Below are 27,782 nucleotides of genomic sequence, written 5' to 3' on the forward strand. Positions count from 1 at the left end.
TGTAGATCTCAACACACACTCACAGATCTCGTTAGGACAAAATCACTCGTTGTGCTCCATATACCTCGCAAAGACGTAACATTATGACCCGCGTCGAGCCTAACATCTTGAGCCAAAACCATAAGTGGCGCAAAAATTGTCGTGAATAAAGTCGTCAACAACATTGATTACGAGTGGTGAAAAGGATCCAGTCGGAATTATGTACGCAAGAGTCGAGATGAAAATGTGTATTTGGTGGAGGGATGAAGTTGGTGGACTGTTCGAACCTCGGCCATCAAAGCTGTGCACCCAGAAGACCGACGTCAGCCTGGAATTTCCCCACTGGGAATAGACAATCAAACGCTGTTGGCACTTGATTCTTTTTGAACGGTGCACGGGCGAAAGTAGTTATCTACAACGAACAAGGCTAGCCCAGTTCGCATATATTTGATAGCCTGTCCATTATCGGGCGTGACATGGAGCCAGGGGTTTCCGTCACCCGACAGACTTCCCGTCGACACTCATACAGGGAACACGGCCAACATGGGAAGTAGTGACACACAATGACCTGACGTTATCCGTAACGTCCGTTCGGAGGGCCCCATGGCGTGCGATTTCAAATTACTGAGTCCACCATAGCAACCTCATTTGGCCAGCACGGCCGGTATATAAATTTGAATCTAAACTACCCTCATCTTGGAGGCTGAAAACTTAAAAGTAGTAAACAAAATGAGAATAATTAAGCGGGAATGAGAGGGAGGGACCGGCCAGCTCGTACCCTGAGTTGGCCGCGGCACCTGTTGCTAAGCAAAGCCGTGAACCATATAAGCGGGAGACAGCTTGCATGGCGATTTCGGCGTGTAAACGTCGTCACGTAACCTCTTGAGCACCCCCCCTTCCTCTCCTCGACCCCCCCTCGGAGAGTCAAATTATGCACACTTGCAACACGCTCAATCGGCACAGGCCCAAGAGTTGAATAAGACCTTCAAGACCTCGAGGCAATACGGCCAAGTGGTCTCGTGCGCGAGGGCCAAGCTTGGGATCGTCCTTCAACCACGAGATCTAGGGCACTCTCGGGACACATCATCGAGCGATGGTCAGGGATAACTGCAAGGCCCAGCAGGTGATATACCCAAGAGATGACATACTTGCCGAAAAAGGAGACTCGGGGCTCTTGGCTCTTCAGACACATACACACACATGGCTGCGCAGCACACATAGGTTCATTTTGACAAGAGAAAAAAAATCCATTTCACTTGTAGTCCAGGAGCGAGAAAATACCAAACGAATGACAGCGCACGCACTAGGCGTCGAATAAGTAATTGTCAAGAAACAGGAATTATGATAAACAATGTGATCATGGATTCGTGCAAGAGTATAAAAAAGAGAAAGGGTAAAGAAAGAAGAAACAGTTCGCGGTCTAGGAGAAGAAGGGTGATATATATAAAGTCTCCTGCATATCTACGTCATTTGCTGCATCATCCTGCTCAAGTGGATGAAGGATCCTCCACTACCTCTGTCAAGTTGACAGCTAGTACGCGGGTGGGCAACATGTTGGGAGGGTCGGCGACCAAGAACATGGGTGCCAATGGGGCTCCGTCATACTGGAACAAGTGCAACTTGGGACCATACGTCGGATCCCGGAAAATTCTCCACTGGACCATGTATTCGGTCTGGTTATAGAGCGTGATAATATTCGAAACGGGGGCGCATGGATCCTGGACTTGGATACGACCGTCTTGCCACCATGGAGTCAGCGAAATCGAGCCGTTCGAGTTGAGTTGATATGTCCCATGTTGGAAAATAACAATTCCCTTGATGCATTGTGGGTACGACGCGTTGCCTTCAAACCTGTACAGAGCTTGCTCCCAGATCCATCGTCGGTACTAATCTCACACGTTAGCCAGGATAACTCGCAACGATAAAGAGAACACGTACAATGAGTATGAGATTCCCGCCGTAGAAGGATAGATAAATGACGAGTTCAATGGGTTTGCAAAGTCCTATTGCGTACAGAGTATGAGTTTTGTTGAATTCAGTGTTGTGAGAAGATACTGACTGGTCCAGTTCGAACATGCTGGCTACCTGAAGACCATGTTCCCTGAATCGAGGTCGCATTGTGTATAGCATCGTATACAATATCTTGCGCTAATGCCACCAACGGAGCAACAGCTGTCGCTACCAGCGCCGACCACTTCATGTTGAATTTTAGACTAGGGAGTAAAGAGGGTAAGGTTGATGGGAGAGTGGGCAAGGTGACGATGGTGGTGGTGCAGAAGAAACGAACAACTTGCGTTTCCATGTTACCATCGTGTAACATTCTTCTAAGCGCCGCGTGGGTGAGAAGGAAACCAATAATAGAAACGTGATCTCATAGCCAAGGGATTTCAGGGCACTCGTAATCTATTCATCGTTCATTATCTGCAGTGGGAAGCTCTATCTTTAGACACGACAGTTGTCCAGCTTTATGATGAGAACGTCTTCCGCTCCAATGTTCACCAATTGGTCCATAACATCCGCGGCCCTCGTGGCTTCGACCATGCTGCTCACCGCCACCCATTCACCGTCTTCGAGAGGACTGACCGTCGCTGCCCTTCTTCCGGGCGTCACCTTGGTCGCTTCCGCCAGCTTTTCGCGTCGCACGTTGTATTGACAAACCACAAATTTCTGAGAAGCCAATACTCCGGCGATGCGCTGTGTGATTTGGTTTTGCAGCGGTAAAAAGTGGGGGTGTTTGGGTTTGGAAGATGTGATCAGGACAGCTTCGGATTCGAGTAGCGTTGCGATTGCGTGTAGGCCTGCTGCACGCATAGTATCGCCTGATTCGACCAAGTCGACTAGGGGAGGGAGAGGTGGTTAGATTGGTTATTGAATCAAAGGGAAGAGTATGCACCAATTCCGTCTGCGAGACCTAGTGCGCAAGCAGCTTCCACACTACCTCCGACGTATTCGATGTTGGTTTTTTGTCCGGCTTGTAGACCATGCTCTTGGTCGAGTTTTTCAAAGTACTTGCGAGCTAGGACTTCGAAGCTTGTAACAATCCTCCTGCCCACCAACTACCAGTCCCAGTTCAGCATCACTATATGACTCGCGCATTCGTACACTTGCCGATTCAAGCTGGTTAAATTCGCCCTTTTCTGGAACCTGGACCTGCAATTTACATTTTCCAAAACCAAGCTTCAACAGCTGAGTCGTGTGTCCTTCCATCTCGGCTTCGAGAATGACATCCTGGCCGGTTATACCCAGATCGACATTTCCTTCACCCACGAATCGGGGAATATCGGCTGCGGGAAGGAACACACTGAGGTCTGGGTGATGAGACGATGTGTAGGTTTATGAAGATATGCTATCGGACGTACAGTGCAATGTTTAGGTTCCGTACGAGTGCGACATCGAGGCGGTGTGAGCGCGTATACTGAACATCCGCCCCTGGTTTATTCCCATTAATTCTTCCTCATCTCTCCTCCTGGTCATCGTACATACCGTGCAACAGCTGAATCGACTTTTCATACAACCTCCCTAGACTCTGTTTAATCCGGATCTTTCCAACATATGGCCAGCTCTACTCCAATACTCACCTTTCTTTGGAATGGCAAACAACAATCGACCTTTAATCGATTCAGAAATCAAGTCCATCGTAAACGTGGGCAGAAGCAGAAAGAAAAAGAGAGAGAAATAGCAAACGTGTGCTGATCGAGTCACCCGAAAAGGAATTACTTATCTAGTGAGGCGCATAATATTTCATCGGCTCAAAAGTCTTCAAATCCGAGCCGGTGATCATCGCATTGGCCGGATTACGCTAGACGGAAAAAGGGGTAGGGTATATAACCTGTTCCGGAAGCAAATGCGCTTCAAATTTACACGAAGCTCAGATTGGCTTGCAGACGATTTTTTTGTATGCAGAGTTTGTGAGCCTCATTCCCTTCGGAGAACGACGAGTCTGTGTTCGTGCGCTGCACTGTTCAAGTGTAGTTGGCTTGTGCTCTAACTTGGGCGCGGGTTGTCGAATATCAGGCTGTACATATATACTATAAGTGAACAAAATAAATGTATTGCTTCTTAGTTTGTGATAGCTTCAGAGATCATGGTGTCATGTTGTGCCTGCGCCAGAAAACAACGCTAGAACGCCACCCGTCCAGCCCTCAATGCCCCACCCGTTCAGAATTCCACATTCCAGAAAACCCAAGACGTCAACCCAAATCAAGATAAGCGCTCAAATCACGAGACACAACGCGTCCAGGTCAAGGGTCTATCCTCTATCGGCCACCACACCCCCCCACCGGTTTACAACCAACCACACCCACCTACGCACACGATCCACGATGGCAGGCGAATCTCGTACCGAGCTCATCGGATGGCTAAACGACCTTTTACAAATCAACTATACCAAAGTAGAGCAATGCGGATCGGGAGCCGCGTATTGTCAGATCTTGGATTCGGTTTATGGTGCGTTGTTCCTGCAGACGCGATACTTTTGGAGGCCCGTGACTGATTCTCCCACTTTCCGTTCTTTCTGGTGGTAACACTTGTAGGAGACGTGCCGATGACCAAAGTTAAGATGAACGCAAAGCACGAGTACGAGTTTTTGGCGAATTACAAAGTATTGCAAGATATTTTCAAGAAGAAGAAAATCGACAAGGTTAGCTGTTTTGTTTCCACGCGCTGGAACATGATAACTTATTTGACCTGTTGTAGCCTATCCCAGTTGAGAAGCTTGTCAAGTGCAAGATGCAGTGAGTATCTACTTTGTCCCTCTTTGTCTTCACCTCTTTAATTGGCCGCGCTTAAAAGGGACAACCTCGAATTCCTTCAGTGGATAAGACGTTTCTGGGAAGGTAACTATTCGGGTCAAGCCTACGATGCCGTGGCACGACGACGCGGTGCACCGACCGATCCACCCGCGACGATGGCCCCAGTCAGGGCCGGCCCTGGGCTCGCGGCGAGCACATCCGCACGCGCCTCGGTTGGCCGCAAAACCCCAGTCGGTGCGTTTGATGTCCCTTTCCTACTAGTAGAGAAGTGTCTCATAGATCCACCCCAGGCAGTGCGAGGTCGGGGTCAGCGACTGGAGGAGCCGAGCTTGTTGCTGCCCAAAAACAAGTCCAAGAACTTTCGGCACATCTCGAGGGCCTAGAAAAGGAGCGAGACTTTTACTTTGCCAAGGTTTGTTCCGTCACCTCGGAGGTTTAGATTTGGACTCATGTGGTTGATTAATCGATAGTTGCGAGATATCGAGATTCTGGCTCAGCAGCAAATAGAGACTCTCGAGGCTGAAGGCAAATCTGATGAGACTTTGTCCGCGATCCAGAAGATTTTGTACTCGACCGAGGTACGTTTTAGTAACCCTTGTCCCCTACATTTTACTAAACGTTTTACAGGAGGGCTTCGAGGTACCGGAACAAGCTGCACTAGACGAAGAAGAAACCTTTTAGTTAAACCCTTTCCCTGTTTTTCCTCGGTCAACTTCGTCTTTCTTGTCCTCCGCGCCAGCGGTGCCCCTTCTTTTGCCCGAATCAGTCAATTCAACATCCTCTGCTCCTAATCTGATCGACTGCTTTGTCTTGTCGCTACATCTCCTTTCCTCGTATAATAGAACAGATATTATTTCCGAGTTGTGCGCAGCAAGAGCGTGGTCTGACGCGTGTATTGGGTCGTGGGTAATTAAGCTTTTGGGCTGCACAAGGAACAAGCGAACCTTGCAGCTGGTATAAGGTAGATCTTTCAATCCCGATCAATTCATTACGCAACCGTAGTTGATTCTTGATGGTTCTGAGGATTTTTAAGTAAAGTAAAACGCGCACATTGTTTGCAGTAGATGGCGAGGTTGGGACGTTGGGACGTGACAAGTGTGTTGTCTTTATCCGTGCGCCAGGATTTGAACATACAGCGTTGCTCTAACAGAAACGGGTACATTGGATCCATCGCTTTGATTAAAATGACGGTATTCCGGGACATTCTTGACCAACATGACCAAGGCAGACGAATCTCTTTGTTCTCACAATGACTGAAGGTTGCTCGAGCTGTACGTAGCAACACAAGGAACACCGAGGGATTTCGGTCTCATAACCAGCATACTGTGCATTATGATAACGTAATAAACAAAACATTCAAGTGTCCAACGCACTCAAAGGTTATCCCATTCCACCTGCGTTCATTCGTCAATAACAAAGTTAGACGGAGTAGAAACAGAAAAAGCAATTTATCTCACCTCTACTAAGGAGTACCAATCTTGATCTCGATGCACTTGCCAATCTTCATTTTTCCAACTTTGAGCTTGTCTGCGCCGGGCCCGCCCTCTGATGAAGCGTAACTACATTCACTCCCGCCGCAACATTTAGGAACCATGTATCCCTCTCCGCATTTCTAAAATAATAATAATAATTTTAGCACTCGTTTACTCCAGACTTGGACTCGATTGGGAGACTTACACCACCGAGCGAGGAGCATTCCCTGGCTTGGACAGCAGGGGAAGCAAAAACTGCTGGGGATAGTAATATAAAGCTAGCTACGATCGCGAGGATATTCTTCATTGTGCAAGGGGATTGGGGGAAAAGGGGGCGTCGTAAATGAATCGGTTCAGAAATGGGTGTGGAACGAATAGTATACCAGCTCCTTTTATTCAATTACAATTCATGATCGAGGGTTCTCGGGTTTTGATGTTGACGGTTAGTGGATTTTGCATAGCGCCACTCGGGGGCGTCATCTGCCAGAAGGACAATACAAGACGCGCATGATTAATTACGCGCCCATGTAGCTGATGCTGTCATACGCAATACAATTGTTGTGTATATGCGCGATTCTCTGTACAGAATATATCACTCTTCTTGCTCCGACATTCAGTTATCAGTTTCTTCTTTTATTTTGTTGGCATTCGTAATTCTTGCTCGCTGATTGGTAAATGTACACTCTGTACGTCATAAAGTGTGCTGGTATTCATTCTTGACACAAAGATTAGAAATAAGTAATGTGGCTTTTTTCTGTCTCGGGTTTAGTTCCAGAGCATTGAAGCCGAAGGACCCTCTCTATCGCGACAGGTCCTTAATCTTGGTGGATTTCCCCGAACAACTATCTTCACTATGATTTGTCTTAGGGATAAGTGACCATACGGACTTGATCGAGTACGAATCGTCCTGGGGATGAATTTATTACCAACAGTCAATATGTTGTAGATTTTATTTAGTAAGTCTAATTAGTGCTAAAATAGGCATAATACTGGTTATTATCTTCCTCACAGAGACTCTGGACACACATTTCCGTTTAACAATAATCTGAAGCTGAGCTAGAAAAGTGATCGTTGGGAGACAAATGAGATATATAATTAACTCTTAGGTAGTTACCAATACATAGAGGAAAACACCCCATGGATAACACGGAAGAAACACTAGTGCTAGAGAGGAAGGACCGCACACTTCGACTGAATATAATCGCCCCATGTAATCGGTGCCCCTCCTGCACCTGCACCTTGCCACAAGTCATCAAGAACTCGGCCAAACTCCACACGATCTGTCAATGTTTATACAATATCGGGTCAAGGCTAGGAGAGATCAAGAGCCTATAATCTTACCTCCGGTTGGGCCACCCACGTCGAATTAATGGGAAGGCGAGATGATGATGCTGAATCCGTTACAATGGGTTTCTGCCGATGGAGTTTTTCCCCAGATTCATGATCTTCATACCCAAGACATGTATGGCCGCCTTTCAAAACAGCCATTGCAACACGGCCTGGTTCTATCACACTTTTTCTGTCTATCGAATCTGGTATGTCCAACAGCGGTAGGGGCAATATCTACAACAACCTTACCTGTTCAAGTATGTCAGGCAACTCATGCGTCGTGGTCCGGGCTTTGGTTTGTGAGACGTCCCAGTCTTCATCCCAAAAGGAAGCGTGTTTGCGTGAAGGCTGAGTCCTGAACTGAGCCGTAGAGACCCTGGCAATAACATCATGTGATCGAACTGATCTCCTATACTAATACAACCGACTGAATCCATAATTGGCAGAGGGAAACATTGAAAGACAAAATGAATAAGAAAGGTATAGCCTGTACACCATCCTGTGTTCATGATACACAAATTTCATATTTGCAAGGAATAGCTACCATTCATCTCCTTTTCCAATCATGCTCAAAAAACGAAACAGGTGTGGTAGGAATGCTCGCGTTGGCAGTGTGAAATGAGTATATCGAAGATTGAGTAACGGGCGTATCGAGTATCCTGTCTCTTGGGACGATTGTGTGCTCACTTTCTGCGTCGCTATCACCGGTGTCATCTTCGTCCTCCAGGATCGTCTCAAGGGTGCGCATGTTCTCGATGGGGATGGTCGATACGTAAGCATTAATGTAGGCCTGAATTTTCTCGCTTATGGGAGACTCAAGAATTGGACTAACTAAGACCCCATGAACATATGTAGATGAGGGTGTTTTTAGCTCGTCTGAGATAGGTGTGACAGGATCTGAACTATTGTCCAGTTGTGGTACTTGAATTGGATGTAGAGGGACCCGCGTATCTGTCAAAGTATATCGGCAAGCTATTTTGATCTGAAGAAAAGAAATTACATTACTTATTGGGCTTAGAAGTGGCCAGTTCGCCGGTCTATCTGGTCGAGGAGGCGAAGGTGGCGGTGAGGGTGGAGGCACTTCGGAAACAGGTTCTGGTGGCGCTGCACTAACCACAACCGTAAATTCCGGCTGGACGATAGCAGTTGCTATCCTGTGTGTGACCGCTAGTGCGTCAGCAATAGAGATCGCCAGTGCTTTTTGGGCGCATATAGCCGTAGAACGATGAAGTTTCCAGCGACCAAACATAGGCAAAAGATGGATTATAAGCGGGGATGTGGAGTTTGGCCCGGATATAAAAGAAGTTGTGCAATGTGTTGATTTCATGGTTTTTCAGTCCTCATGTGAGCTGCATGTGTGAAGCTTACCGTATACCGGGCGGTGTCCACCTGGTTTAGGAAGGGTGCAGGATCCCTGGCCGATCAGTTGTGAGAGATCGCCTCGAGGAGGGCGATCATCACCTCGCACGGGGACGGTGGCAGCCTGAGGGGCCGAGCTGTCTTTAGCTGTCCTAAATAGATCTTCAAGCTCTTTCTCTTCCGGAGGAGTCGAAAACGGTGTGTTAGGCAACGATTTTATTCTCCAGCTCGAGTCCATGTCCGACCCGACTGCTGTAACATGCACCCAGCTGTCGTTGGGATCGATAGTCGGACGCCGCCGGGTAAGATGCATTCCCGTAGTTAATGATGTATAACGAAAAGAAAAGGGGTAGCTTGAGTTGTCTTATAAGACCCAAGGTCCTGTGCTGGTTATAACATGCTTGCCGTCCCTCCTGTGTCTGAACCTCGAGGTGACATGCATCAAAAGCGTGGCGGTGGAGCATATGGAAGTCAATCGATTTCGTTCACATGTTACACTATCCGTTTCAGAATACCGAACAATGACAAAACTGTACAAGATCGTCCCGATCCAGTGCAATTGGCTAGAACGAGTCCGGGAACTAACGGTCCCGTTCTCGGTCTAATAAGGACTGTCGAGGGTCCCATCTACCGAGATCGTGGCGGTAGCGGATACGGGAGGTGTAGGCCCAGATCGCCGCCTGTAGAGCCGATCACTGTCTTCCATTTTGTCCATAATTGTAGTGGGACTATTCTTGGGTTCTTGCTTGTCCTGTTGTTTTTGCTGTTGCCTCATCGTGAACTTCGGGAAAAAACGCGACTCCGCTGGTGAACATAATCAAGGCTACCCTTTCGACTTGTACTGAAGAAGCGTCACGTCGAGGTACGAGTGATTACTTGAATGGCGTCGTCGTCAGTTCGTCTCGAGTCGTGACAATTACCCCGAGATCTACCACGCGAGCTCCGATAAGTGAGCAATGATATGGGCGATTCACAATAATAGGCTTCGTATTCCGAACTCTCGTGGAGGATAGTTGTAGATGGAAGATCCAGGTCAGTAAAATCGTAAGACTCAGGTATTCTGTACGAATCTATAGGCGTAAGGTGTTCGTCTCGGTCTTGGATCAATTCATCGGGCATGTAGGTCGAAATATGGGGACTGGGGCGATCTGGATGTCTTGTACGCAATGCCCAATAATCATGTGTAATACTTTGGGGGGAGGAAGGGAGACCCTCGGGTATATCGATGAAATCAAAAGATTCTGGAATAGGTAGGATGTCATGTAGATGAGCCTCTGATGCATCTATAGTTATCATTCGCAAGTTTAATGTCATTTTGTAGCTCGAAAAACGGGAAACTTGCATACCTCTCCGTGATGGGGCTTCAACTGCTGCTGGCGTGCGATAACAATGTCCATCCTGTTCGTGCCATGCATAGATAGAATAAGAGAGACTTTCAGAAGGGCTGGTGTACGGATTATCACAGCCCGGGTAGGCCACTGCAGTGGTGGGCGCCGTGCGAGGAGAATTAGCTAGATGCGTGATCAGGAGACAACGACTTCAGCCAGCATAAAGCTCGCGTACATTGGCTATCCATGGTGGGATTTGTGCCACGCATACCCCGAAAAGTAAATTGTTTTTGAGTAAATGACCCGCGTTTCCGGCCCCTACGCGCGTCGCTGGGCTCATCCGATCCAAACGATGGTTGCATACCTCCAGCTATAATTATAAGTCAAACAGAACGAGCAAGTTCGCGAACGGTGTACTGTGTTGAACATTTCTCGAGGAGCTGAGGATTTGTACTCAGTGAGAACAGGTATTAAAGCCGCATGGACACCGCGAGGGAGGCTAAAAGAGTTATGACAGCTTCTATCGTACGAAGGATGAGCGATCCATGTACGTATGAGCTAAGATGAATAGGCGCCACGTGTAGGCAATGCACCAAGAGTCTGTGCGACTCGCTGGCTCCGCGCGCCTCTTTCAGGCGAGCAGCCACTTATGTCGCACTGCACCGGTTTATCATCAGATCCGTATGGTTAAAATCGAAATAGCTAGTGTGTGGCATGAAGCTTGCATATATTCGGGATCCACTTGACTGAGGTTTCCGAATAGGGATCTATTCGATCGTGCCCGAAGAGCCATCCGCACAGGCGCCAGGCTATCCAAGAGGTTGATTGAAGATAGGATTAAGCTTGAGTATACCTTTTCATCGATTCGCAAGAAAAAGGTTGATGGCCTACAACAAAGACTCTAGATAGCAGGGGGCACCTTAAACTAAAATTCAAACCCAGTCAGAAGCAGATACACTTTGTCGGCTAACAAATTCACCAACCTCTATATTTCACAAGTCTATTCAGATGTACCTTGCGGAATGTGTAAGGTCCCGGCTAAATCCATCATGTAGAAAAAGAACCTACGCTAAACTAAAGTCAGACTGTCAATTACCGAGTATCCTACTGCCACACCGCCTTCATCACTCTCCCGGCCCTTCGTTCTGACCAACCAGCCAACAGTCTTTTCATCCACAATGGTTCCCGGACCTCCAAAAAGCGACCAGCCAAATATTCCAAGTTCGCTTACTGTATCTTTCTTCAGCGCTTTCGAAGTACCAGCGCCTACCAAGTAGTTCTCGCTTCCAGACTTGGGTGGTTGTATCAGCCGCATAGCAATCCACGCCCGCGCTTCTTCAAGGTTCGCTTCGAGACTTTTAAGGAAAGGGGGAATTGAATCGTGATAAACGTTATTGCCACCCCCTTCACGCTGTGGCTTTAGTACTAGCTGAGAATAAAGCTCTGATGCACGTGTGATTCCGGAATGACCTGCCGAGGGTAGTGGATTTACTGTGTTTGAGATTGCGACAGTCTTCAAAGACGAAATAAAATCAGAGGTCTCTGAGGATGAAGCCAAGGGCCACATCTCCATCCAGCTATTCCTGATCTCTGGTATCCATTCCTTCTCTTCCTCTGTACGACCGATGAAGCGTTCGAGCACGCCCGGAGCAGCGAGAACCGCCTGGATCATTTTCCCACCAGCAAGCTGAAGTGGGAGTGAGGGGCATTTTATAGCACGGCTCTTCTCGAGGAGAATCCTAGTATCCCAATCGGTGGATGATTTGAAGTCGTTTGGGGTGTAAGTTGCTCGAAAGTAGACGACGGAAATTTCAGAAGGTTGCGAGCTCCAGTTCTGAGATGCTTTGACAAGTAAACTTGAATCCTTATCCAAAGTTGCACAAAGAGAAAGCGTTTCTAGAGTATGTCGGATCACATGTATTCCATACCTATCCCAGTGATCAGCGCCCGTACCCTGCTTAACGCAATCAGGACCAACACACGCACTTGTCTAAAATTTCATATTCAAGCCATCTCTGGTCGAACATATTGCGTTCATTTGGCTGAACCACGAAAAGAATACGAGCGCTGCAAAACGTTCAGTTGGAGAAGGTACCTATCAAAGTGAAATAAACATACCTTGGGTTATTGTATGCTGTATGAGCGGCTACAAGTCCCTCGACCAAGCCGCTACGAGTGCTGTTTTCCGGAAAATTAGAAGGGTCGAGGTGCGGCGAGACCCCGAAATAACCGGTCGAAACCGCGAGATACCTGTCGGTCCTTCTAGTGCATGGCATCAGATGTTCAAGGACACAACCTACCTATGCAGTGCCGAAACCTGGTGAGACAGTGGTCCAAATGAAGATGAAATGGTGTTGAATTCTACTTGTTTGATATCTAAATTGCCCCCGTCATATTGATGCAACATGTAATCGGAACGAAATAATCCGAGATGAAGGGGCTGGCAACGTTAAGATACGGTTACGAACGGGAAAAATAGTATGAGCTCACTTGCTGATCGGGAATATCTCTCACAGCCTTCCAAGCATTCCACAAATCTCGGGTGAATGGATCAACGTCGCTCACGCCCCCGTCATTGCCCATTACTGCATCCAAGAAGGATCGGTCAAGAGCGATTCGAGAGTATAAAAATTATAGGCCTTCTGCAGTGTTTGTGCACGTCGGAATAGTTCTCGGGGAAATGGCGACGGAAGGAGCGTGAATGGCGCATGAATCGCAGATCCTCTATCCGTGGGGGATACAGGGAAATAAACTAGACCATGAGACAAGGCCCAAGTCGCAGCCAGACTGGAAAGCTCCTGTTGCTGTTCGTCTTCAAGAGCTGGTGGCCAGGACGGTAGGGGGGCCATTATGGTGACAGAGAATGTGGTGGTCAGATGCTAGAGATATCAGTCAGCAGTCGGGCATTGCCCGGTTCGGAGTTTGCTTCGGTATCACGTGATACCCCATACCGACATCCAATCAACCACATTATGGACGCGCGACTTCGCCGAGTAAATAAAGAAATTGCTGGTCGGTACTGTCACCTAGACTTGTTCTTCGTGCTTACGTGAATCAGATTGTAAAAATGACAAGGCTTCGAAAATATCTATTGAACTAATTGATGACAACCCTTTTCACCTCTGTGGATCCTTCCCCGGACCAGAAGATACGCCTTACCAAGGCGGGACTTATCAAGTGGTATGTCAACATAACTGAATTGTATCGTTTTTAACCTCTTACTCTAGGATATTGTCATACCTGATTCTTACCCTTTCCAACCAGTAAAGATGAAATTCATAACGTAGGTGAGAAGATGATTCTGGCGAAGTGACAAGTAACAGGACAGTAAACAGCAAGGTCTACCATCCAAATGTTTCATCTGCTTCGGTAGGTCTTCTTTTTACTTGGAACGCGTATCTTTTTAGCGAGTCTTACGTTCGGATATATAGGGCGCCATCTGTTTGGATATCTTGAAGGACGCTTGGTCACCAGTTCTGACCCTCAAATCCACCCTGATATCATTACAAAGCCTCCTATGTAGTCCTGAACCTGACGACCCTCAGGATGCTGAAGGTACTTCTCTCGCCTCTTAGATTCTTTGGACAATGCTAAGTGATGCTTCCCAGTTGCAAAGCACTACTTAACCTCCCGGTCCTCGTTTAATGATACGGCAAAATACTGGGCAGAGATTTATGCTGGAGCTCCGCCATCACGCAACTCAGGCGAGAGCAAGACAGAGCAGCCCAGTGCGTATTTCAGCTACATATGCTTCTATAGCTTATTTCGATTCTACTGGGTTGTCCATGAAGGCGTTCCTCGCGATGAAATAGCTATTGCAGGTCTTGAACGGGCACATGTCGAACAGTTTTGTGCACTGGGGTTCGATCGTAGTAAAGTGGTAAGCGAAGAGGCGTTGAAATAAATTATATCAACTCAAATTTTGCTCTAGATCGATGTATTACGTCGGTTGAATTATCGTGGTGCAAACGTAGCAAAAATTCCGGAAGATAGAATCGTAGAAGAACTACTCAAGTAGCAGCTCTTCGGTTTGCTTCTATGTAGGTGGCTGGTCAATAGTGGAGACATTATTGTACCAAGAACCCTGTTTCCGTGCGACCGTTTTCTGTCATAAGGCATAATCGGGACTACTTCCTTAAAGATATATTTCATTCACATTTAACTAATACTTCTCGACTGGGCAGCCCATGTTGAGTAGGATTCTTAGGGAAATCAATGATCAATCGCCAATGATTGCCAGATTCGACGCTTATACTCTCTCCGGGAACCAAGAATCCTTGGTAGCCTAAGATTACTCGCTTCCTTCGCCTCGGTCTGCATTTATAGTCCGAGCTTAACCAATTTCCCGACATTTCCATCTCTCCCTCTACCAATGCCACCCCACACATATATTGAGTTGTATTTTTCGGGTCCATACGAACAAAAACTTCATTCCTCTGGATTCAAAAATAAGATGCAGCCCATGAAACATACCGACGTCGCGTTGGAAGAGGCATGATTGGCCGTCCAGGTGCCATCGCGAAGGGGCACCCATATCGTGACCAATCAGTACAACGGTCGTGGCTTAACCCCGCCACCACTACCACTCATCAGAAATTTTTTCGAGGTCGTTAGTATTAGCACTGATCAGACTCAGCCCTGGTACTATTGCAATTATCACTCGACAAAACATACAATACTTCTCTAGTAGTCGAAGAAAATTAGCATGGACCGTGCTAAGGGAATGCTTTTACTGGTTATCAAGGTCGGACTTCGTCTTGCTCTGGACCTCGCTATATATATCTCTCTTTTACATGTAACCAGTAAGCCAACTGTTGATTCTCGCACACTCCATCAGGTTTAACCTAGCCCTTACCAAAGTGCTGCATATGATAGACGCGGAACCAGTGGGTTCAGGAAGGAATAGTCCCTTTCCAGATGCTCGGATTGATCCAGAATGTAGGTTCATAGTACCCATTTCAGGCGGGTCCCAACGCTATATATTCAGCTAATCGCAATCTCTGGAATACCTTGGGTGATGTATTTCTATATTCGGCTCTACTCTTTTGCCTACCGACTTTCATGCTACAACTACTCCTCGGTTACTAGTCCAAGATAACATACCGGAGGTGGAGATTATTGTGGTTAGAGGTAAGCTTCGAAACATACCTCGCTACACGTTATTTTGTAAGGTAAATATAATGACCAATCTTTCCTACACCACTAGATGGGGTTTCCAGCCTTGCAAAATCACTCCGTGGTTTTGCTATGATCAATCCGTTAGCCTGACTACATGGATACTGCGGGGAAGGTCCACGACTCTTGTCACCTGTCATACATCGCCACACGAGCCTCCTATCACGAGAACGCTTATATTTAACACATTCAAAAACTGTAATTCGTGGACCGAAGCCACGTGCAAATATGATTGGGATACTTGGAATGTATTATCAGATTCACATTTTATACCCAACCCATGTATACACAGCACCGTTATTCAGAGCAGTGCCGACCAACTCTGAACAGAGAATATTCCCTCCAAATGTGAACCAGTAACTGGGGCTTTCTCGGTAGCAAGGATAATATAACTAAAACAGGAGAGCAACAAATAGATACAATCAGATAGTTTGAAATCGAGAAGACTGGAGCAGAATTAACCAAAAGGACCCGAGCAGCGATTACATACCTGCTTAGAGAGCATACATGCACAGCCTGTTCGCTCATAAAAACGATAAGCTATGACATGTGTTCAAGTAGCGGCTGGCCACCCATTATGACCAAAGTGAGCATATCCTTGCGTGCATTTATCGTTCATGCATCAAACGTATGGGCATGCATTCTATGCATGCCTTCCCATATCCTGAATACCCTGGCCATTGTCGGGTAGATAATATGGGCTCCTTGCGTGTTTGGGTTAACCTGCTTACCCTTTGCACCAAGTCGTGTAGGTGCAGGTGGTCGAGTCCCTAGGGCCCACTGCTCCGACGCGCACTGACCCACTGTCCTACTACTCTAATAGTTGAGTATCTCGAGGCTTACCGAAGATGTCGTTATATTGTTTGGACGCGCCTGTTGCAAAAGGACGTAAATCGAATTCCGTCGTCCGGTGGATTGACGTATTACCAGCAGGACCATACGCCACTACGAGCGGACAAGGTCACTCAGGCACTTCATCTGCAAATTACATATACTGATTTACATGTAGAGGTATCCATAGAGCATCCCGTCGAAGCTGAATCTGAGCCTCCTGGCTCGTGGAGCGGAGGAGTCACCGTTGATATCTCCCCGCCATCAGAGCTTCCAAGACTCCAATCCAACCCCAGATCTCTACATCCACAGCTGAATAGGCCCGAGGCATCCTGGATGAACACTCCTCGTTCACAGACTCCTTCAAATGCTCTTCACCGGACATTGATCCGCCCTCAATCCCCTGCTCGTTCTGGAACACCACCTGCTCGGTCCCGAACACCTATATTGCAAGTGCCGTCTGGTAGGCAGAGGCCAACTAATATCTTGGTTCCATCACGGAGCCCGAATCTGAGTACAGTAACTGCGTACAATCCGGCTGATACTCTCCGCCATCTTGATCTGTCCACTCCGATATCTCAAGGTCGTCGAAATGCACACGTTCATAGTAGCTCGGGAATGTCATTTGTTTCTGGCTCCGCGAGTCGGGGCTCCCTAAATTCGTACGGGGAAAGTGTTCATGCGCCTATCACTAGGTGTCCTCGAGGGCTTTTGATCATCGGGAGTAGTCATCGAGAGCCACATGCTTATATGACGGACCTTGCGCCCCTGATGAGTACCCATAATGATCGTAATCGACTTCGAACGGCATTCCAGAGTCGCAGATATTCGGTCGAAACTATGGTCGAACACGAAGGCAACAAGGGCGCGATACTAAGGAGGGTTGGGAACTTTTTGGCCAGTGCCGAGGCAGGTGACATTCGCATGATTGTGTTTACGGGCCACGGGACCAAAATAGGAGAAGATCGACAATTTGCAATCATCCCATCACAGTGCGCTTCAGACAATGACACCATTTCTTCGGCAGAATGGCAAAGTACCATACTTGAGAGCGCAGGGGCAGGTGTCGTTGTTGTTTCTGTCTTTGCGGCTTGTATGTCAGGTGGGATGATATCAGGGCAGGCAGTGAAGCTTACGAACTTCGAACGTATCATTGACAGCCAGTCCTCAACCCCAACTTTACCGAGCGGTCCTATCCAGATAATTCTCAGCTCGAGTGGGGATAATCAATCATCTTTCGAGTACAGAACTCCACCCCACACTCCATCTGACTGGCACGATTACTTTTTATGGGCTTTGGCAGAGACTGCACGAAGACCAGAAGTTGACAGTTGGGAATCATTCCTAACAACACTACAAGCTACCTTTACCTATGTACGAGCGGTCGGTCTCCGGAGCTCGAGTTATGAGTATCCTAGGGACCTCGATTGGCTGCTTCAACATCCACAAACACCCCGCATATACGTATCATCACAGGTGCCTGTAAGTATCTCACAGAGTCTTTTGATTCATTCTCACCCTCTTCGTCATTATAGGATTTTAACCAATTCATGCCTCCTCAGGGCTACTGATGCTTGGATTGCGCATATCACTTTGAATGTAATCGTATATTGGAATGCCCTTCTGGCGATTGTGTTGTACATACGAATGTAGAACTTTGAAGTTAAGGGCTCACGTGATTTTTCTTCTTTTTCACTTGTTCACGACCTTTGCGAATTGCTGCGTGTTCAATTTATTCTTCAAATCGCTGGCCGACCCCGCTTTACCTCTGAGGTTACATGAATCACTTGAAATTGATACTTTATGGTTTCCTGGCTATCTCGCATGTCAAGCCGCCCATTCATTATCAAAGAACACCTGACGGCTGTGGGATTACTTATTCGCCAATGCACTACACAGCTCTTGACTTTGCTTGATTAAAATAGTCGCAATTACTTTGCGTTAAACGTTGGCCATGCCCGCAGCTTTGAATAAACAATGGTGAACATCCACGTAATTATCCTAATTTCTGCCATTATCAGTCGAATGGCTTGTACGATATAGGCTGGACAGCTATTCCACTGTGGTCACGATGCGCTCACAATATCCTCGCTCACAACGCATTGATAGGAATATTAGTTCAAACTCAGCGTCTGGGACCTCTCATCGTGGCAGTCGGCGAACTTTCCGAAGAAAAAGCAGTCGATCTTTAGAAACCGTGGCATTTGGGAAAGCTTTTCCGTGGGATTGTTTACGTCATTACGCCTAGAATCAGCCGGCCGCAACCCACGTTGTGCATGTCAGGCATTAGGCGCCTGGATTTGGATTACTTATACCCTACTACCGGCGATTCGTTCGGGCAAATAGTCTAGGGGCAAACTCGCCTCAGCGTTCGCCTGCACTTTTTGTTTGTACTTCACACATAAGTAATCCACTACATGAGGAAGATCAATCGTCGTGCGACGGTTTCAACAGAGGTTGGAATCGATGACAACTGGGTTGAGCTGAATGTACCTGAACTCGCCCTCCCCACGTCTGCACCAGCGATCGAGGCATCTGCAAACGGTCGGGCTAGCGCACATTTGGGACGATTTGGGGCTGCCTTGTCGAATGTGGTTCCCCTTAGGATCCCCCAGGTTGGCTCGTTGCACGCTCAAACGGCGAGGCACACCACGAGGACTAGCTCTACCTCCAACGGCTCCAACAACCGGAGAGTTTGGCACGGGGAACGGAAAGAATCGACTAAAACGCTGAGCGCTGGTAAGCTTCTATCGAAGATATTACGGTATAATCTAATGCGTTATGATTATGCAATTGCAGTAGCTTCCAATATTGTGACGGCCTTTATTCTTACACCTAATCCTGGCCCACAGCGACAGACGAGGAGTAACTGGTTTAATATTCTGCCCGAGGAGCCCAGTGAACCTGTCGAAGAGCCTGATGAATATGCCGGAGGCAGCGAAGGAAGCTTTCTTTCGGACGGCGACAGAACTGCGATCGACAGCGAAATGTCCCTAAGCTTTGGCTGTGGTGAGTACCTACGTGTAATCCATTGTTAGCTTACTATATTCTGAGCTCTCGTTTTGGACAGTAAGTAGTGGTACTCTCGATACCGAAATTACCTCAACCTCTCCCACTTATCGTCGACCCGGGGCCCTATCGCCTATCCAAATCCCTAGTAGTGCTTCGTGTGGTAGCCAGCGAGCTTCGAGCCTCCCATTACCCAACGAATGTATTCAATCCTATATCCCAGAACCAAGTCAAGTTATAATGATCGAATCAAGAAACCCTCTATTTGAATCCCCCGCACCATTCACGTTTACATCCACATCCACACCTACTACCACCAGCTTCGGCATTCAACAGCAACAGCCTAGTACAAGTATGACCTCGGCTCGCTCTATTTTGGAGGGTCTTACTAGGCTTTTTGAGGCGGTCGATCGCCAAAGTAGTATCGGCTCTATCCCTTCTCACCCAAACGCTCGAAACTATCCATACTTTTCGGATTTCCCTACTCCAGTTGATGATCGTGAGTGGGATATATGCAACCTAACTCCCGCTACCGCCGTATCTTCATGGTACACCGCCGACTCACGTGAGCGCAAGCTCCTCATAATCGGGAGTGGATATGATTCAGAGAATTTCCGACGAGCCACGGCCGAGACAAACGCAACTCTAGCCACCTTGAGCCCACTTCGTGGTGTCTCACACGACGTCAAGTCCCTAACCTCAGTTTTCAACAAACGTTCGTTCATAGTTGAAAAGCTAGTAGGGGATTCGTTTAACGCCCAAGATGTACTCGATAAGGTGAAGGAGTTTTTGAGCGATGCGATCGAAGGCGACGTTCGTGCGATCGTGTTCACAGGCCACGCAACATGCACCCAAGCGGACGGAAAAGTTGCTATTGTTCCGCCTTCCGGATGTCATAGGACATCGAATCCGGACGAAGGACTTATTAGCGCTGACGCATGGAGGGAGGCCGTCAACCAAAGCACGCAGCCAGGCGTGATCGTGTTGTCGATCTTTGCGAGTTGTTTGTCCGGTGGCATAATGGACCAGCCTATTAATATACGGGACCTTAATGGTCCGGTAACGACCGAGGCGGCTCTCCCTAGCTCTCAACTCTCTTCACCGGCTCCAATATTCATCACTTTCGCATCAAGTCAATTTAATCAAAACACCTACGAATCTATAGTTGGCCCCCCGAAGGACCTGAAGGACTTGAAGGACTCGAAAGAATGGATAGACCAGTATAGATATGGCGACCATTTCCTCAGAGCGTTCACTCTTGCTGCCCGTGATCCTCGTGCTGTCGATTGGGAAAGGTTCATTCGAGTTCTTGAAGATAAGCTTTCCAAGTTGCGGAATATTGGTGCATATTGCGCAGAAAATGATCCAGACGTTCGGAATTTTAATTGGCTGGAAGATCATCCACAAGTACCAGTGTATGGCTCATCAAAAATAAACATACCGGTATGAACATACCACAGTTTTGTGCATGTAGAAATGCGATTTTAACGCCAAAATTACTACAGGCTCTTGAAGATGTCCTACCTTGGGAGATTTCGTTGTTCAAACGCGAGTCGCCCACGCCAGGACTCTCAAGATCAATCAACGTTGCTGAGGAATTTCTTGCGCATGTTTCCCTTTGTGGTGAGACTCCCGAGATTACGCACTACACGTTGCCGACGCCCAGTAATGTGGTTCCTCCAGTGATTCTATGAGAGGCTATAGCCTCGGTCCTATCAGTGTAATGGGTCTGTGCATGCATTCGGTTGGGTTTTATGTAGCGATTCTCAAGCTTCGATTTAAGTAATTAGTTCAATTATACCCTCTCCCCTGTTCTTGTAAAAATACAGTCATAGCTATCACCGACAAATGTGTCTTGGCTCATAACCTAGTGATTCAATTCCTGCTGGGCTTGACCCTTATCGTGTTGCAAGTTGCTAAAATAAAATGGTAAGAGGCCAAATTGAAACTCACTAAATGAGTCCGAACTTACCCCTGAGCCTGCTGCTGCTTGTCACCGGTGATGGCGCCGACGACGGCATCCTTCTTGCCTTCAATGCGATCCATCGTTCCCTCGGCGTAGCCCTTGGCCTTTGCAGCCTGGATCTCGGCTTCGCCTATGAAATGGTAAGAAAAAGCCAGCTGATTTGACCCAGGGTCCGGACTAACCTGCAGCGTGCTCTTCTTTGCCACTCTGCTGCCAGGAGGTTGCCCCAGTGACGTTGCCGATGGCTTCAACGACGGTACCCTATGGCGGTGTGAGACTGCGATCGCATGTAGATGTATATTCCTACAGACCTTGACAGAGTGGTACTGGCCGGTGGTCTTGTTGGGCTCGGTAGACATGGTAGAGGTGTTTGAGTTTGTTGAGTAGTAGAAGAAGTAGTGTGAGGTGGTGCTGATGCTGATGCAGAACAATTAGAACCTGGTTTTATAGACGATTGGAGCGCTGAGTGGCGCCTTGCTCCGTGATTAATCTGAATTGGGCTATAAATTTAGGTTTGAAAATGACGAATGTTCTGGCCCTCAATGACGAAGGTAGTGACGCAAAGGCACTCACGTGAATGATCATTTGAGAAATGCGTCATTCTCACATGACCTTTCCTGTCAACCGGCGTAGCGTGTACGCGTCCCGGACCTTAGCTACTCGAGCCCAGGACTCTGTCGCGTGAAAACTTCCTCGGGAGTGTCATGGTCATTCTGACCCCCCAACCAGATGTCAGGTAAGGTTTAGTCGAGTCGGTCACGTGACTTTTGTGCACTGTCCTCTGTTCTCCCGTATTGGCACTGTACAGGGCATGTCTTGCTGACAGCAAGTTCTCAACAGACAAATAATATCACCGTGTAACAATAGCCTTCATATGATTATGTTTAGATATAGTTGCATTTATACTTTTGAGACCTCTCCAGTGCCGGACTTCATCATTCCTATTCATGGGTGGGCTTTCGGCGTTAAATTTATATCCGTGGCACGAGACTCAAGTACTTGGGCGCATAACTAGGTTCGACACACCTCTAAAAGAGCTCTGGGTAATCGATGACACCAAAGAAGTCCATTGCTCCGGCAGATGTCTCAGAAGTACAGCAAGTCGCCATACTCATCTAAATTAGTTGATTCTTCGACCAGAAGCCCGAGGCAGCACACGATCAAAGGGATCTCCTCGAAATCTGCGATGGGTTAGCATGATTCGCTCAATCAAAAGTATCTAGTTTCACGAAGCACGGCTACCACAAGAGGCAAGTCGACGAGGTTGATTGGTAATATTTCTAATCAGACGTGAGTGGCATATGTTGTGACGCCCAAAGTGACACCCTTCGCGTCACGCTTATATGCGTCGCTCGCAGGTTCAACATGCTCGCTTTTGGTTCTTTCACCAGAACGGGAAATCCCAAGAAATGTACCCAGCCATCAGCAAGAGTCAGAGATGCCAAGTCCGCACATCTGAGGAGTAAACACAATCATAGGTGGACCCGTATGGTAAAATAGGGTTATTACAAACACACAGTGCAACGTAGTCCCAAAGTGGCAAGGAAATCAAGCACCGATTGCGCCAGCAGGACCCGGTCTCGTGTATTCGAGTTCTTCGGCAAGATTAGGAATGCCAAGTTTGATGAACAAAGATCCATATCTGGTCCTCCATGTGAATATTGTGGTCCATGCCATGCCATGCAGATACCCACCGCATGTAACCTTCAGCTTCACGAACTCCTTACACATGTAGCGCGGTCGGCATAATAGTGTCTCCTAATGGCGAAACTCAGCTAAATGCCTGTCCTAAGAACAAAGGTTACTATATAGGCCAGGATTCGACGACGTTGAGTCTCAGCGCAGCCAGTTGCAAGCTATCCAGTCCAATCAACTTAGATCTTTTCTACTCGTTCACTATGCGCACTACTTTTATCTCCGCTGCTGCGCTTGCAGCTATCCTTCCTACTTCGGCCGCTCCCACCGCAAACGTCCCCATCAACAAGCACGCTGATCCGGTCAAGTCCAACTCATGCATTATGTGGGCACTCTTTTTGAGTATTAGACCGGGCTAACTTAACGCGAATGTCATCTAGCAAACTCAAGGATGGCGTCTCTACTGACGCTCACGTCAACAATCTCATTGCCGCTATCGCTGCTGAAGGCAAGGTTGGGTACAAGTACGGCGCTGCCTTCCACGGCTACTCTGCTACGCTTCAAGGCAAAGACCTCGACTTCATCCGCCAGTCGAGCGATATTGAGTACATTGTTGAAGACGGTATCATGACCATTGACTACGAGTGTGTAGTTAAACATCAATTTCAGAGTAGCATATGGCTTTCTGACAAGTGGTGTATAGGGAAGGTGATGAGGCCGCTGATTTCGTTGCTCGTGATATTCCTGCCGTCGAGGGCCTTGAGAAACGCGCCAATGGTGCTGGCGTCGATGTCTATGGTATTGACGCCGTGAGTAATCACTCGCTCGCACTTACATACTGAATCTGAAAATACGGTATGGTATCTACACTACCCATTCTAGCTTTGGTGGACGTGCTCGCTGGGGAGCTACCTTCGGTGGCGTACGTGATCTAAATTCTCAGGACTTTAGAAAATATCTGACTCCTAAGCCAATTTTAGTACGCTAACCAGGACGGTAATGGCCACGGAACCCGCGAGTAGTTTATCTCCCATAAATGAACCCGACCTCAAAAGTATATCTTGCAGACACTGCCGGAACTGCCGTCGGTGCTTCTTATGGCGTTGCTACCTCGGCGAATATCATTGCTGTCAAGGGTGAGATAAGCCACCCCCGAAACCTATTTCATTACCTTACTTTATCTCTAGTTTTGTCCGACTCTGGCCTGGGACTAACTCAGATGTCATCGCCGGAATTAACTGGGCTGCTACCCAAGCCCGCTCCAGTGGCTGGCCCTCGATCGCTAACTTGTCCCTCGGAGATGGTGCTAGTACTGCAGTCGACTCGGCCGTTACCGACACTATTTCTGGCGGGCTCCACTTCGCCATCGCCGCTGGAAACAGCAACGTCGATGCCGGAAGTACCTCACCTGCCCGTGTTGCGGCTGCCAATACAGTAGTAGGTGCGGTTGACTCCAGCAACCGCAAGGCTTCGTTCTCAAACTATGGCCCCGTCCTCGATGTTTGGGCTCCCGGTGTCAATACTCTCAGCGCATGGATCGGAGGAACTACCCGCACCGACGCCATCTCCGGTACTTCGATGGCATCGTAAGTGACTGTCTGTATGCATTTAAGGAAGACGACTGACGGTGGTACTTGACGCATATAGTCCTCGTGTTGCTGGCTACATCGCTGTCCGCATTGGCAACTCAGGCAGAACTGCTGCTGCTGTCTCTTCCGCACTCGAGGCTGGTGCCCGCGCCGTCGTCACCGGTGCACCCTCCGGTACCACCAACCTCCTGGCGTAGCCTTTCCGAGTGATCAAGAGGCAAAGATGTACACGAGTCGTAAATAAATGGCTGAAATCCGTGTTTTAGTTATTTTCCTTAGCCGGCCTAAAATGTGTAGAATCTCGTCATTGAATCAAACTTACTTCTGCTTTTATTTTGGTCTAAACTTAGCTCCCAAGCTTAAGCGAGGGCGTTGCGAAATGAGCGAGAGCTTTGCGTTAGTCGAATGGATTATTTGTTATGCCAAGTCCAACATGGGGTAGGCATACTTACAAGAAATACGGGTGGACGACGACCGTTTCGAACGACCAACAGCTTTTTTTTTTTTCAAAAAAAAAGGCTTTGAGTTTCGTAAGTGTATACAGTGTTTTACCACGTAACGGGACACCACCACGTGACGAGACACAGCGACACAGTGTATAATGTAACGCATAATTGACACATATATTTACATATACAATCATTCCTCCTCGTCGCACTCTGAATCTCTCGAGAAGTCCGGCAATCTTAGCTCGGGCTTAGCACATTTTTTCTCTGGCTTGGGTTTGGTGGGTTTTCTCCAGCCAGGTGCACGTTTCTTCATTCTTTCTCATCGGCATATTCAATACATCATCTCCGAACACATTTAGCATGTCGGCTTGGGGCCATTAAATAGCAATTGTAGTGTACAAAACAAGGAGCGGGCCAACAGGCGCAGCCTCTATTTAGTAATGGTATGGTTTTATTTGACCTAAATCCTGGCTGTGTCTCGTCACGTCGTGGTGTTTTTTTTTGAATACATTTCTATTATTAACTAATAGGAGCTAACACGTTGTGGTGTTCCGTTACGCGGTGAAACACTGTATAAGTTGTTAATTGATTAACATTACACACTCCCCCGCCAGTTGCATGGGCATCTCAAGTGTATTCAATTGGCCACATAAAAACCAAGCCATTACGATTATGAAACCTGTTTGACCCAATTGCTTAGCCCTATTTATAAGACAATTTAGACAACTCACATGCTGGGCCACTACTTCATCCACAATTCGTAGATCAGCTATCAACTTCTCTTCCTGCCATCGGCGACCAACTAGCTGTAAGGCAACTGGCGCATTATCATATGTTTCTGGGTCCCATTGGTTTGCGACAAACTCTTCTATAGCGTTTCGCGGATTAGCGTAAGCCGTGTGGTTCTCTGGCTTCCACTGGCTGGCATCAAACAGCTTTTTTAAAGGGAAAACCGCGGCGGGAAAGTCGAGGAGGTTCCAATATGCCGTATAGCCAAACCATCGCATCGTCCAATGAGGGGGAGCGAGGGTAGCAGACGCCGGACAGAGAACCGCGTCGACCGGTCTCCTACTCGTGGTTCGCAGCGCAGTCTCATTCCAATAGGCCAGTGCTCGTGCTCGGAAAATATCCCTTTTTGAATTCATTTCCCATGATTCTGCGAGGGTAGATACGCCATGCTTTTCTGCCTCGACTAAAATCCGAGCGACACTCGGGATCGGAGGCTCTCCGGACTCGTCCAACACTGAACGAATTTCATTCCCAGCATCGAGCATATAAAGCCTAGACTAACAAAAAAAACCATCGGCTTCAGAGATATGTTCACTTTGGGAAAACTCACTACAACTTCAATTGCTTGTTCATGGTCCATTGGTTCCCAGTCGATAACCTCGTGCCCTGCATGAACGAGTGCATTGCGAGCTCTGTGCAAGGCCTCAACAATCGGTGGATGAGGAGCAACGACTCCATCGTCAATAAATATGCCGATAACTAATTTTCGGCCTTCTTTCCTTTGAGCGACTGAGTGGTTCCAGGGCATATGTAACGTTTTGAAATCGATGGTCCACGGCTCGTACTCAAGGATTGTTCGGCAGAACAATTCGAGATCCCTAACAGAATGCGCCATTGGTCCTAGACAGGATTATTATATAATTGAATGGTTCTGAAGTCTATCATACCTACGACTCCTACCAGGTTTTCCATTCCCTTGTACCCTGCCATGGAGCCGGGGGAAGGGATCCTGTAAGTAGAAGGCCTCAAACCGTAAAGTCCGCACCATGCTGACGGAACCCTGGCACAGTGTGATATATTAGTATATTCGTTAGGCGAGCAAGATTGGCCTGAACAAACCTCTGGAAATGATTAAACAGTCATTAACCACGCATACAACTCCGGAAAAACCTTAACTTACGATAGATCCAAGAATATCTGAGCCTACTCCAAGCAAGCTACCGCGAGCGCCAATCAGTGCCCCTTCACCACCGCTGCTACCGCCGGAAGATAGGCTACGGTTGTAAGGATTGGTTGTATAACCATAGATGTTGCTCGATGTTTCGAAAACTTTCATCCATCAATATCGGTTTGAATTTCATAAAGGAAAATACGTACCAAATAATGATTGAGGATTGGTTGTTTTGACATATATAAGTGCACCTGCTGCACGTAGGATTTGCACAATGGGTGCATCTTCTTGGGCTATCTTCTTTCCAGCCCAAGCCACATATCCACACGCGGTATCTTCACCCTTGACAGATATGCGGTCCTTGACACTTATCGGTACTCCGTGGAAGGGCCCAATCGTTTTCCCTGTCTTCGATATGTGGTCGTCAAGTTCACGCGCCTGAGCGAACGCTCGGTCAAACATGATTTCAGTAATACAGTTGGTGAGTTCTTGTGCGACATATGTTGCCTTGCAGAATGCGGTGATTACTTCGACTGCTGTACATTCTCGAGAGGCCAGGCGTTGCGCCAGATCAGTAACGTCAGTTACAAAGAATGATTTTTCCCTCTCCGTTAGACGCCCATGTACCAAGGAGGTAATACTTTTTTGCGAGGGAGAAGGAGCAGCACCTTCTAAGCTCCAATCTGCATATGATCTCAACCGACTTGCACGGTCGTTGAGTTTTTGAGTGGCAATAGCTTCCCAAGTCATCGACATTGCCTCTTGCGGAGATTCGGACTGCGTGGCACAGGTGTTGGGTAGTATTCATATTAAATGTATGATTGATAACCACAAACCTATGGGTTGTAAACAAGGTTGGTAGTGCGAGGCAGACAACTAGGCTGCTTGGGGGGTTATGTATTCCAATTTGGTCATGTGTCCTTGGATATCCTAGGCTTCTTGATAGAATACCATCCCCATTTGGTGACAACCGATGGAGCTCTTGATTTCATAGGTACTGGTCAGCCCAA

The 27,782-nt window shown here is 47.6% G+C and overlaps 11 protein-coding genes across 11 annotated transcripts; 5 read left to right on the top strand and 6 right to left on the bottom strand.

Annotated features, from left to right (window-relative positions):
- Positions 1–1,466: 1,466 nt before the first annotated feature.
- Positions 1,467–2,299, bottom strand: RhiXN_08898 (ATP phosphoribosyltransferase; the record flags this gene model as incomplete). The annotated part of the gene is made up of 3 exons (XM_043328714.1): positions 1,467–1,865; positions 1,918–1,982; positions 2,035–2,299. The coding sequence occupies 3 exons, from the start codon at positions 2,297–2,299 to the stop codon at positions 1,467–1,469; spliced, it is 729 nt and encodes a 242-aa protein (XP_043180160.1).
- A 122-nt stretch (positions 2,300–2,421) lies between these two features.
- Positions 2,422–3,615, bottom strand: RhiXN_08899 (ATP phosphoribosyltransferase; the record flags this gene model as incomplete). The annotated part of the gene is made up of 6 exons (XM_043328715.1): positions 2,422–2,816; positions 2,873–3,035; positions 3,082–3,280; positions 3,339–3,408; positions 3,463–3,498; positions 3,558–3,615. The coding sequence occupies 6 exons, from the start codon at positions 3,613–3,615 to the stop codon at positions 2,422–2,424; spliced, it is 921 nt and encodes a 306-aa protein (XP_043180161.1).
- A 686-nt stretch (positions 3,616–4,301) lies between these two features.
- RhiXN_08900 (rp/eb family microtubule associated protein) lies at positions 4,302–5,411 on the top strand (the record flags this gene model as incomplete). The annotated part of the gene is made up of 7 exons (XM_043328716.1): positions 4,302–4,425; positions 4,512–4,618; positions 4,675–4,712; positions 4,771–4,964; positions 5,021–5,142; positions 5,201–5,308; positions 5,358–5,411. 7 exons carry the CDS (start codon positions 4,302–4,304, stop codon positions 5,409–5,411), a joined length of 747 nt encoding a protein of 248 aa, XP_043180162.1.
- A 2,667-nt stretch (positions 5,412–8,078) lies between these two features.
- Positions 8,079–9,203, bottom strand: RhiXN_08901 (uncharacterized protein; the record flags this gene model as incomplete). Its single annotated transcript, XM_043328717.1, has 3 exons — positions 8,079–8,482; positions 8,537–8,728; positions 8,900–9,203. The coding sequence occupies 3 exons, from the start codon at positions 9,201–9,203 to the stop codon at positions 8,079–8,081; spliced, it is 900 nt and encodes a 299-aa protein (XP_043180163.1).
- Positions 9,204–9,491: 288 nt separating this feature from the next.
- Positions 9,492–13,067, bottom strand: RhiXN_08902 (glutathione synthase, ATP-binding domain protein; the record flags this gene model as incomplete). The annotated part of the gene is made up of 11 exons (XM_043328718.1): positions 9,492–9,694; positions 9,811–10,173; positions 10,237–10,401; positions 10,454–10,588; positions 11,202–11,256; positions 11,315–12,146; positions 12,205–12,285; positions 12,337–12,477; positions 12,519–12,658; positions 12,709–12,803; positions 12,977–13,067. 11 exons carry the CDS (start codon positions 13,065–13,067, stop codon positions 9,492–9,494), a joined length of 2,301 nt encoding a protein of 766 aa, XP_043180164.1.
- A 123-nt stretch (positions 13,068–13,190) lies between these two features.
- Positions 13,191–14,236, top strand: RhiXN_08903 (ubiquitin-conjugating enzyme; the record flags this gene model as incomplete). Its single annotated transcript, XM_043328719.1, has 8 exons — positions 13,191–13,230; positions 13,277–13,398; positions 13,446–13,501; positions 13,554–13,587; positions 13,650–13,773; positions 13,827–13,946; positions 14,010–14,098; positions 14,150–14,236. The coding sequence occupies 8 exons, from the start codon at positions 13,191–13,193 to the stop codon at positions 14,234–14,236; spliced, it is 672 nt and encodes a 223-aa protein (XP_043180165.1).
- A 2,005-nt stretch (positions 14,237–16,241) lies between these two features.
- On the top strand, positions 16,242–17,795 carry RhiXN_08904 (ICE-like protease (caspase) p20 domain protein; the record flags this gene model as incomplete). The annotated part of the gene is made up of 3 exons (XM_043328720.1): positions 16,242–16,353; positions 16,403–17,706; positions 17,760–17,795. 3 exons carry the CDS (start codon positions 16,242–16,244, stop codon positions 17,793–17,795), a joined length of 1,452 nt encoding a protein of 483 aa, XP_043180166.1.
- Positions 17,796–18,641: 846 nt separating this feature from the next.
- Positions 18,642–20,927, top strand: RhiXN_08905 (ICE-like protease (caspase) p20 domain protein; the record flags this gene model as incomplete). The annotated part of the gene is made up of 4 exons (XM_043328721.1): positions 18,642–18,963; positions 19,027–19,233; positions 19,295–20,676; positions 20,739–20,927. 4 exons carry the CDS (start codon positions 18,642–18,644, stop codon positions 20,925–20,927), a joined length of 2,100 nt encoding a protein of 699 aa, XP_043180167.1.
- Positions 20,928–21,100: 173 nt separating this feature from the next.
- Positions 21,101–21,558, bottom strand: RhiXN_08906 (CsbD domain-containing protein; the record flags this gene model as incomplete). Its single annotated transcript, XM_043328722.1, has 4 exons — positions 21,101–21,149; positions 21,206–21,329; positions 21,382–21,460; positions 21,511–21,558. 4 exons carry the CDS (start codon positions 21,556–21,558, stop codon positions 21,101–21,103), a joined length of 300 nt encoding a protein of 99 aa, XP_043180168.1.
- A 1,539-nt stretch (positions 21,559–23,097) lies between these two features.
- RhiXN_08907 (proteinase R) lies at positions 23,098–24,620 on the top strand (the record flags this gene model as incomplete). The annotated part of the gene is made up of 7 exons (XM_043328723.1): positions 23,098–23,219; positions 23,275–23,478; positions 23,538–23,643; positions 23,815–23,830; positions 23,902–23,970; positions 24,054–24,420; positions 24,482–24,620. The coding sequence occupies 7 exons, from the start codon at positions 23,098–23,100 to the stop codon at positions 24,618–24,620; spliced, it is 1,023 nt and encodes a 340-aa protein (XP_043180169.1).
- Positions 24,621–25,542: 922 nt separating this feature from the next.
- RhiXN_08908 (amidase) lies at positions 25,543–27,528 on the bottom strand (the record flags this gene model as incomplete). Its single annotated transcript, XM_043328724.1, has 7 exons — positions 25,543–25,551; positions 25,604–26,158; positions 26,212–26,501; positions 26,549–26,610; positions 26,661–26,722; positions 26,782–26,930; positions 26,979–27,528. 7 exons carry the CDS (start codon positions 27,526–27,528, stop codon positions 25,543–25,545), a joined length of 1,677 nt encoding a protein of 558 aa, XP_043180170.1.
- Between the last annotated feature and the right edge of the window lie 254 nt (positions 27,529–27,782).

The sequence above is a fragment of the Rhizoctonia solani genome, chromosome 5 (genome assembly GCF_016906535.1).
Source record: "Rhizoctonia solani chromosome 5, complete sequence".
In the NCBI taxonomy this organism is placed as follows: Eukaryota; Fungi; Basidiomycota; class Agaricomycetes; order Cantharellales; family Ceratobasidiaceae; genus Rhizoctonia; species Rhizoctonia solani.